The 10081-nt window shown below is 34.7% G+C and overlaps 1 protein-coding gene across 1 annotated transcript; it reads right to left on the bottom strand.

The window, feature by feature from the left end:
* Nucleotides 1–4012: 4012 nt before the first annotated feature.
* On the bottom strand, nt 4013–5954 carry LOC141608344 (replication protein A 70 kDa DNA-binding subunit D-like). Its single transcript, XM_074427708.1, has 8 exons — nt 5747–5954; nt 5556–5658; nt 5314–5441; nt 5159–5237; nt 4899–5010; nt 4765–4790; nt 4387–4507; nt 4013–4177 (listed from the first exon to the last, which is right to left on the bottom strand). Exons 1-8 carry the CDS (start codon nt 5952–5954, stop codon nt 4013–4015), a joined length of 942 nt encoding a protein of 313 aa, XP_074283809.1.
* Between the last annotated feature and the right edge of the window lie 4127 nt (nt 5955–10081).

The raw sequence follows: 10081 nt of genomic DNA, 5'->3' as shown, positions 1-10081 counted from the left end.
TACCATTCCTTTTGAGCTATGTTTTTAAAATGAACTTGATGCTCATTATTATGGGTAGTTTATATGGTTTGTGAAACTGATTGATTAGTTGGAATTCTGAACCGGGCTATGCTTGTTTAGATGTGGTAGTTCATTTTGTTAATGAAAGTTATGTATTTGTGCTTATAATTAGGGGGTCTCTCTTTTACAGAGTATGAGGTTCATATTCATGGCCACAACTAAATTTGGTTGACTAATTATGGTGTTTTTAGACAGATTAAGTGTATGCTGATAATATTGTGTCTTTAAGTTTGTATATTTAGTCGAATTTTCACTTATTAAGCTCGCGCAAGGTGTTTAGGAAGACAGCATCCTGCATCTGTATTATAGAACGAGAGAGTTTGACAATACTAATACAATTAGTCGGGGTCTGCCTCATTGGTAGTGAGTGTTGAGCCTTAGTGTATTCTTATAGTGAGAGTGTGACAACAGTTGCCTGGCACTCCCAAGGGAGCAAAGGGTGGAGATATCAACTTAGGAATTTCGTATTAGTTAGATTATTATTAATGTTGTGTTGTTTATCATGAACTTTCAAAATTTGCAACATTTATGCACTTCCGATATATGTATATTATCATCTGAACCTCACCATAAATACATGTGACTTATGTGTAGGAACGAGAGGGCTACCTTGACTACATCGAGAACAAATTAAGGACTACTAAGCTGTAGTGGGTGCTCAAACAATTCTCTCTAATCTAAACACAAAATAGTCAATGGCTATCTTGTCAACTTTTGGTACCTGTAACCTGTGCACACTTTCAACCCAAGTAGAAGGAAAGGTTTCAGAGTTAGATAACCCAAAAACAGTTGTACAAAAAGCTGGATTGGAATTAAAACAAGCAGCTAATTTTTGGATGTAGAAGATAGTTAGTATATGACTATTAGACAAACCTTAAATTTTGTGTAGAAGTGGCCAAATTACATACATTACTCACTTTGTCCCATCTTAATCCTAGCTAGCATGTATCATTGTGCCTTTATTATGACTTTTCAGTGCTGCACACTACGCTCAAATTCGTGGCCTAGCTGTAAAATTGTGTATTCTACCTCCTAAGGCGTCCTATTTGAATTTGACCATCCACAATAGTGGAGTAAGGCTACTCATATGTCTGTTAAATGGTTGAGACCAAATTGGCAAACTAATTAACATTCTATACTCCAACGCCAACGCACGTTGCGTCAACAAGATTCCTGTTGGTCTTTTATAAACAATTAACCGAATTGGGGCTCCGCGCCCGGGAGGGCGCGGCGCAACAACTAGTACTATAAAATGGGTAAGTTGTTAATACCTTTTCATCTTCAAGCAGCAAATTTTGGTATTGGATTCCATTCCTTGGCTAGTATTTGGGTCGTGTTTTCTCAATGACTTTTACTGCAACACTAAATTTTTTACTTGATGTGGTAAGGTCATCCAAATACACTCGAGGTTCTGTCATCCTGTAAGTTGCGATATCAAGTTAACTTTATCGATAATTCAATAAGGCAGACATTAGTTAATAATGGTAAAAGTAAAAGTGCATTTATCCAAATTTTGGCTGCTGCATGAGGTTTCAGACAAATATATGAACATGCAGAGGCTAACTATGTAGCTTGAAAATATGAACTATAGTATTTAGAAGACAAAAGAGGATAACAAATCCTAAGAGAAAATCAAAGAAGAGAACAACAAAATGCACTTTCGTTTTGGTTATCAATGCGAAAGATCTCTACAGTTAAGCGTTCTTGGCTCTTAGGATGGGTGACCTCAAAAGAAGGTTCCCGTGATGCGCATGAATGGCGACAAAATGCCTTGAAAAGGACCCGTGTTGATATGGGGGCCAAGTATACAACCTGACGTGCTATCGTGAGTAACACATGCATGTAAATTAAAACACCTTGTTAAGATGATTAAATAGTTGACAACATTATTTCCGCAACTATTTAAATGCAGCTGGTTTTATTTCAGCACAGACACCTAAAGAAATTGTAATACTGTAAGTTTGTAACACATGCATGAAGGTTGCAAGGATGTTTTGGGTGATCTAAATCAAAGAAGGTGGAATTGGGCATCAAGCAACATGTTGGGTGTAGAATTGAACCATAAATTTTGTGAAAACATTTAATAGTAGTCAGATTGTGAAAGTATTATGCAAGGAAAACAGTAGAGAAAGCAAAGCATTAAGAAATGTTAGTACAAGTAGATGCACAATATGTATTATGTCTGCTTATTGAAACAGGTTGTTGAAGTTGAGTAGTAAAGCGAGTTGAACTTTCGACCAGGAAGCAGGTATTTAGTTATATTACATGGACATGAACAATCTTCAGAAACATTTGAATACAAAACCTTAACTTAGTAGTATATGCATGTAATTTAAGGACAAAAAGGAGCTGCATGGTGATCATAAATCTATTTTTTTGTTTTACAGTAAATGAGTAGAGGTAAACATGCCTGAACACAGAGAAATTCAATATGGATATTGTTAAATTTAAATTATAAAGGCCAGAAATTAATAAAGGATAAACAGGCATCATCTCATAAAAATTTAAGTGACTGTATCAAGAGTAAAGATCAAATTGCAAAGCTGTAAGTGAAAATTACCTCTTAATTTGTTTAGCTATATGTTGTTGGATTCTTGTTTTCTTTTTTTTTTTGGTTGTTATTGTGAGATGTGCTTATGTGTGATTTAGACTATGCTTTTTCCATCCTTTTATAGTGAGTAAGTAGAACTCTAAGCTGGGTTTTGTAAGAAAAGTTTTAAGTTATGGTAATAGTTACTGCAGCAACAGTGCCTCTGTTTTTTTTTTTTTTTTTAGAAATAAGTATTGGTGTATTCCAATTGATGTATTTATAATATAGATATTCAGTTTCATAGTACATCACCTATGTATATTTTGTTCGGGTTCTAATGGAGTCTGCTTAAAGTAGTAATGATCTCTATGGAGGTCTGTTGATTTAGCGTCGATTTAACAAACAGACATAAGGCATTGAACTAAGCGTCAATTTAAGTAGCGATTAATGTTTATTGCCTCCATCATTGTAATGATCATTAGTATCACATTATGGAGGTGAGGTTGAGGAGTTACTACTCTGAAGATACTCGAAAGTTTTCCAGTTTGCTAATACATCAGTTGTCTGACAATGTTGCTCATTCAATAATCTATTCGGTACTGTTAATTGTTAATTGTTATTCATTTATAGGTGTTTAGTGTTGTTCTGCTGTTGTTTTTGGTATAGTTATTTGGAAATCTAAGTAAAAGAGATTTGCTTAGATGTTAAGAGTAATGAAGCTCTAAAATGCAGTAGTATCTATAAATTGAACGTTGATTTAAAGTTACGGGTATTTGGTAGTTACTCAAGTTAGTGACCTATTAAGTGCACATTAGAAATGTGTGATGCAATTCTGATGACAAATACTGCATATTTTATATATTTTAAGGTACAACAGTGCATATTGCACGTACAAAAGCAAAAGCTTATAGCTTTTGAAGGAAAGACTTTGCTTTTATGGCATAGCCTGTTGTTAGATAATCTATTCAAGAGCTTAGAGCTTTTGAATGGAACATCCCCTTTCTTTCTAGTCTAGATGATCCCAAAATATTTGGATTGTCTTACATTACATGAAGCTAATATTTAATTACTAATTCAGGAATGCTTTGTAGAGTTGCAAATTGTAGTTCTTTTTTTTTCCAAACTAATTTGCTGAGCTGCCGGCCTTTTGAGATATTGACTTATCTTTTTGTGGATATGTTGCATGTTTTGCTTGTGTGACCTTTTTGGCTGCCCCTTCAATTTTCACAGAAATTATGTCTGATACTTGCAGTTGTCATGTTGCAGTAGATGCCAGTTCCTTTGATTTCTGATGGTTACCATTTGTTCTTTCTGTTGGATTAGTGTCTGCATCTTCTGCCAAGAGGAGCACTTGTGTTTCTTTCTCAGCATCGTTGATTACAGGTGGAATTGTGTCAGGTGGAGTTATTTGATTAGCATCTGTTATGCAGTAGGTGAGTTTAGAGGTGGTTCTGCAGTTTGAATGATCTTTTTAAGCACCCACTGCAATACATTGTTCATGGAAAGTGTAGTGTTTGGCCCTACTTTAATTGAGAAAGGCGTAGTCTGAAGTTTGCTTTTCATTGCTTCAAATCTTGTCAGGTTCTCCTACAAATGTATTGTGGTTATATTAGCGTTTATTACATATACATGTTGATTTTATTTGTTTCTGCAGTAGCTGTAATTATCAAACATTGCATATGTATATCGTGCAATATGTCGTTCTTATGTAATCACAAGGTTCTCTACATTAATAGCACGTAAATATAATGGTAGATATGATGTGTTGTGTGTGATAATTAGAAACAAAATCATACCGAATGTTTCATCCTGAATATGTCCTCTGCAAGTGCTTGGAATATTTTCTCAGCATCTGCAGTGAATACTGTTATAGGAAGTGTTCCAGTTCCGTCGGAGACTTCGCAGTTGAACGTTATCCTATATTGTGTGATTTTTGAGATTATTTAAAGCTAGCAATTGTAATTATTATGTGACAACAATTAAATTGAGGGCTGAAATTATATTTGTTATTTAATAAATACCTGGGGATAGATGTGCTTGCTGATTTTGAACAGTAGGAACAGGTAAAATAATTTCCTGCACTCGTATATGTCCGCCTACTGCAGTTGGAACAGCCTAGATATGCGTTTATTTTATCAACTTTGGGTTCTGGAATTGTGACTTATAATGTATACCTTTCATCTTGTAGTGTTGTTTGCGCCTGAAATGTTATTGTTTTTGTTATTTTAAATGGAAGTAAGTAGTTAGTTATCAGTAGGTTATTGGACTTTGAAAATAGTAGTGGACCTTTGGAATTTGGCGCATATACCTTTTTCATCCGCAGAGCTGCAATAGTTGATGTCTGATGTACAGCAAATAAGCCTTTAAGAGTTAAAATGCGTGCTTGTATTTCACAGAGTTTAATGTTGTGGTTCGCCACCCTGAAAAGGCCACAAAAAAAAAGTGTTAGGAGCTTGTAAAAGATTGCTTTTCAGATTCGTATGAGATAAAAGCAATGTTTGTCTTCAATGAATGTTTACTTGATGTGACAAATGTATAGCGTAAATGAATGTTCCTTGAATAGCTTACCAATCTTCAAGAGAACGAGGTCTTTCTCCGACAGCTGCGTGTTGAATAGTCGTTGACATGGTAGTTGTCATTGAGAAGCCTGATAATTTGCATTTCAGTTAGTTTATGTAATTGCAGTGGTACAAAAAATAGTTACATATCATAGCAGAAAAGACCTTTGTGAGGCGACACTTTAAGTGCAGTGAAGCCAACAACAGGAAGTTGTTCAGTCTTTTTCATTAGCAAATCACATTCATCTTCAGCCAAGTCGTTCCACGCCGAAATGATTAATGGTTGCTCAGTACTGTTTTTTTTGCAATGAACACAAATGTAAATTAGAAAAATACTTTTGAAATTTTATGTAGAAGTTAGGGTCTCTTCTTCCAAAGGATTAGGTTAAAGTTGTCTAAAGAAGTACCTATGATCAATAACTGTTATTTCACGAACACAAATTACATGGCCTTGTTCTCTGACGATTCTCCGTGGTTTATCTTCAACAAACAGAACTATTGCAGCAATATCTGAACATTTATACTATTGAGTTATGGTGTAAAACTTAAATTTATTATCGACTTAGCAAATACATATAAGTGAAACAAATATCCGTACCATATTTATCATTTGGATCAGCTCTTTTTGGAATTTGTGCAATGCTCCGGTACTGTGGAAGAATAGGACGTTCGTCATTCTTAACGCGTTCTACAATGGTTGGTTTTCCGAAATGCATTTGGTAATCCAAGTCAGATGTAGATACTTTCCATTGTTCTTCACAAGGTTTGATATGTGCATTAGCTATCTCATATTCTCCATTATACATTAAAACTTCTTTAAAGCCTTCAACTTGTTACCTGCAGTACTACTGTTTCTTATGCTGATATTGTTTCTAAGAACCTAATATGATATTTAACAAATGAAATAAGCTGAAATATAAGAAATTACATTAAGCAGAGGATAGTCTTAATTAGTTATATGAAATTAAAGGATAATGCGTTATGTTAATTGTAGGCAAATTAAATGTATCTGAATTATGTTTAAAATAGCTTTTTGATTTCTATGATGATTGCATGCAGTAAAATTAACTTCATACAGAAGCAGACAACATTACTGCTGATTTAAAGGCAAATGCAGATGAAATTGAAGCTTACCAATTAAAGTAATGAACATAAAGCAATCAATAGTGGATGACCAATTACTTGGCAGAAATATTTCCATAAGTTAATAGTAATAGCACGGTGGTATGGTTTGGTTTTGTTAACTGTAAATTACTCAGCATTATTTCCATGCAATTCATTGTTTGGCAGTTGCAGTGAACTGTTTACAGATCTAGAGTTTGTGCATACTTATAGTTTAAAGAATTTTAGAGGGAATTATATGCATGCAATAAAAACTAAGCTAAATTACTGAGAATTTAGATCCTTAGAGCCATCATTCACTGAGAGTTAAGCGTAATCAAATGTTAAAAACAAGTGATGAGAATTTCACCTCTAAAACATCAATGTTCAGGAATTAATCAAGTAATTGTGTACTTTTCAAAATAATCTGACACATAACTTTAAGTAATTATTTGATCACAGACGGTGAGTAATTCTTAATCACCACATTTTTGATTGAAATCTATGCATGCAATTTTCATTACGACAATGTATAAGTATTAATGGATGGCATGCATATAGTAAACATGTTTGTAAAATAGTAGAATACATTTGTTATGGAATCTATGCAATAGTAATGTCAAATTAAGATGTTCGCACATACCTTTGGAGCTGAAGCTTATAGTTGTTTTTGATTGTTAGAAAGTTTTAATCCTTTTATTTTTCCCGCGTTTAAAGAAAGTTTTAGCTAATAATGAAGTTGTGTTTGGATGTATATAGCATTGTCTTTCTTCCATAGTCATATATAGAGGAAGCTAAAACTCGTTTGGGTTTGCAAAATTTACTATATTTTTTTTAATAAAAAATAGATAATTATGTGGACCATTTATATTTGCATGTATTTACACATGTATTCTTATTTGCTTGTAGAAGGGTAGAAGAACTGTTTGTAGTGATTAGTGACGTCATTGCCACTATTTATTTTTAGTTGTCCACATTGGTAATATTGACAAGTGTTGTCTTATATTGAGTTTTTTTGTTTTTTTAATGTTTTTTTACTTTGTATATTGATAGAGCAGATAAGTATTTCCATAGATTGGATAGCAAGTTGGGTTAGAAGACATTTAGAGGGAATTGAAGGTGTATGATGGAAATATCCAGTTCGATTTTCTTTTCTGCAAGTCGAAGAATATTAATACGACATGATAAATGATTTGTAAGGTTAAATGGCCTGCTCCTATGTCTTCGTTTTTTGGTGTATTGTTGGATCCCCTTCCATTCTTCATGTGTATCCTTTCTTGTTTTCTTGACAAGGTTAAATAGACGAAGTCTTACACTTTTGGTAATGAGTTTTACAATGACATTTAGAGGGAATTGAAGGCTAACAGTTAACACACTAACATTGTTGGATCCGATCTTTAAAACGGACACAAATTAAGAAGTTTGGATTCCATATATCTACTTTTGGTAATGAGTTTTACAATGACCAATATTTTCAGGTCTATCTGTGTTTTTGTACTCACAGATTCACATTTATTGTCTTGGTTGCAGCATTTGTTGTGAAAACTGGAAGGTATAATCAAATGTTTTAAACATCCTTTCAGACGGTTTTAAGTTGATGGGATTTAGTTGTTCTGATTTTCTTAAGTCAAGTTCGATTGACGTACAGTTGAGATTGTATTGCTTAAGAATTGCAGTCTTTAGTGCTGGAGTTGATGGCGCTGCAAGTCTCATGCAGTACGTCATTGACAGTCATCTTACAGATATCGTTGCTTTAATTTCATGTACAGCCTGTTTTAATATTAAAATGAACCTAGTGTGATTGAAATCAGCTAATTTTTAATGATTAGCCTGCTCTTTTAAAGCTCGGGTGTGATTGAAATCTGCAAAGTAGTAATAGCAAAACAGAATTTTAGGTTGTATGAAGAAAGTTTGACAAATTTAAGTGGAAATAACATTTGAACATCGTGTGGTGTGGACAGTGGGCCGCCCACGGGGGCGCTTGGTGAAAACGAAACAAGCGTTTGCATTTTTGTATGGAGTCGCCACCAATTTTTATGGGAAATTGGAACCGTTCGAGTACCTCGTGTCATGTCAAGACACAAAGTAGAGACATGAACACTAAGCAATCGTTACCCTTAGCATTCTATGTCTAGAATGACTCTCGTGGATGCCAATGAACACGGGTGTTCACAGATATCTGGAGAAAGGGGTGAGGGTACGTATTAGGAAGCTCTTTTGATCGAACACCTAATCCCGCTCGCCTCGATAGCGGCCTCTACTAATGATTAGGGAAGTTATTCGTACTTGATATATCGTCGGCTATAATGCATGCAATGCAACATCCAAGTTTTAATCCTAGCATGTGAGAATTAATACTAAGTCGGTTGACAATTAGTTAGCAAACAATTGGGTCGAGGTAGGATTTAATGCTCATTTACATGTGAAAGCATACAAACAATAAAAGAAATACAATAATTATGAATTACAATAATGAAAATTACAATAATTACATTGGATTAGGCGATTTATGTCGAAAATACATTTAAAACGGATAATTTGGGAAAAAGAATAAAAGAGAAAGAATAAAATAAACCAACGAACATGAATTAGCGATATATTACGGTTAATAGTCAATTAATACGTAGACTAATTAAACTATGTCAAGGCAGAAACGGAGTTCAGGGACAGAACTCAGCCAGGAACAGGCGCAGCAGTGCTGCGTCCTTTGGAATAGGCGCAGCAGACGCTGCGTCTGTTCCTTGGCTAAGTTCTGGCTGTGAAGCCGTAATTGCAAGCCGTTAATGTTAATTGGTGAATTTAATGATCAATTGATGATATTTACTCGGATGAAAGTGATTAGCATGTTATTTAACATATGAATGGGTCATGAAAACAGTAAAATATGAATGAGACGGATACAAACGGATTATTACATGATGGAATAATGATAGAAGTGAAAAATATTAATGAGTCCTACGATTTAAATCAATTAACTACGTTAGATATGGCGGATTGATGACGAATATGCGACGAATATGTGAATAAACAGATAAAAACTATATCAAAGACGAATTCCAGAAACCCAATATTGAACAAATTGAATCTCTACAACCCGGAATTGAATTTAATGACGAAAACCCGCAAATATTGGATTATTTGGGATTTAAGTCGGATTTATGACAAATTAAACATGAGAATGACGGTGATTATAACACATGTGGATTTATTATGATATTAAGACGAAGAATTAACAGACGAAGCAAGCAAAAGAAAGAATTTGAACACGAATTACAGAGGACAAACGAAGAAGAAAGGAAGCAGGAACTGCGGCAGCCTCACGAAGAGGCGCAGCGAGGCTGCGCTCCTTCGAAGAGGCGCAGCGATTCTTTGCGTCCTTTCTCGACGGTTATCTACTGGAAATCCGCAAAACAGGTTTTAACAAAGGGTTTTAGAAATCGGTTTTAATGGTAATTTCGACATAAACCTTACAATTGATGATACGAAAAGTAAAATACAATAAATAAAAGGGGAATTTACACCCTCAGACTTACATGTTGACGAAACGAGAAGGACTAAGATATCGATTAGTGATGCTCGACGCGAATGCAAAGAAAGTGCCCTTGTGGACAAGGCCCTCGGGAACTGCGTCCGCGGGATCCACACTAGGCATAATCGACTCGAGGTTCTTTTGAATCGAATTAAGACAAATTAGAGTCGCCACCAAGTTTTTTGGGAACTTGGAACCGTTCAAGTCAACTTTACACCTTTCATCGAAAAGCATAAAGCCAATCGACTACGAGTGATTAAAGATAAAGACTTGTACCCTATATCACTCGATTTGAATGACTCT

Source organism: Silene latifolia, chromosome 10, assembly GCF_048544455.1.
Source record: "Silene latifolia isolate original U9 population chromosome 10, ASM4854445v1, whole genome shotgun sequence".
NCBI lineage: Eukaryota > Viridiplantae > Streptophyta > Magnoliopsida > Caryophyllales > Caryophyllaceae > Silene > Silene latifolia.
This window is presented reverse-complemented; position numbering and strand designations above follow the sequence as displayed.

What these genes read in the sequence shown, in the direction of transcription:
- LOC141608344 (XM_074427708.1), bottom strand. Translation starts at nt 5,954, where the DNA reads ATGTATAATGGAGAATATGAGATAGCTAATGCACATATCAAACCTTGT. An exon ending in TGATCCAAATGATAAATATG is followed by an intron (nt 5,659 to 5,746) that starts GTACGGATATTT and finishes ATAAATGTTCAG; the next exon opens with ATATTGCTGCAATAGTTCTG. An exon ending in TATTCAGGATGAAACATTCG is followed by an intron (nt 4,178 to 4,386) that starts GTATGATTTTGT and finishes ATACATTTGTAG; the next exon opens with GAGAACCTGACAAGATTTGA.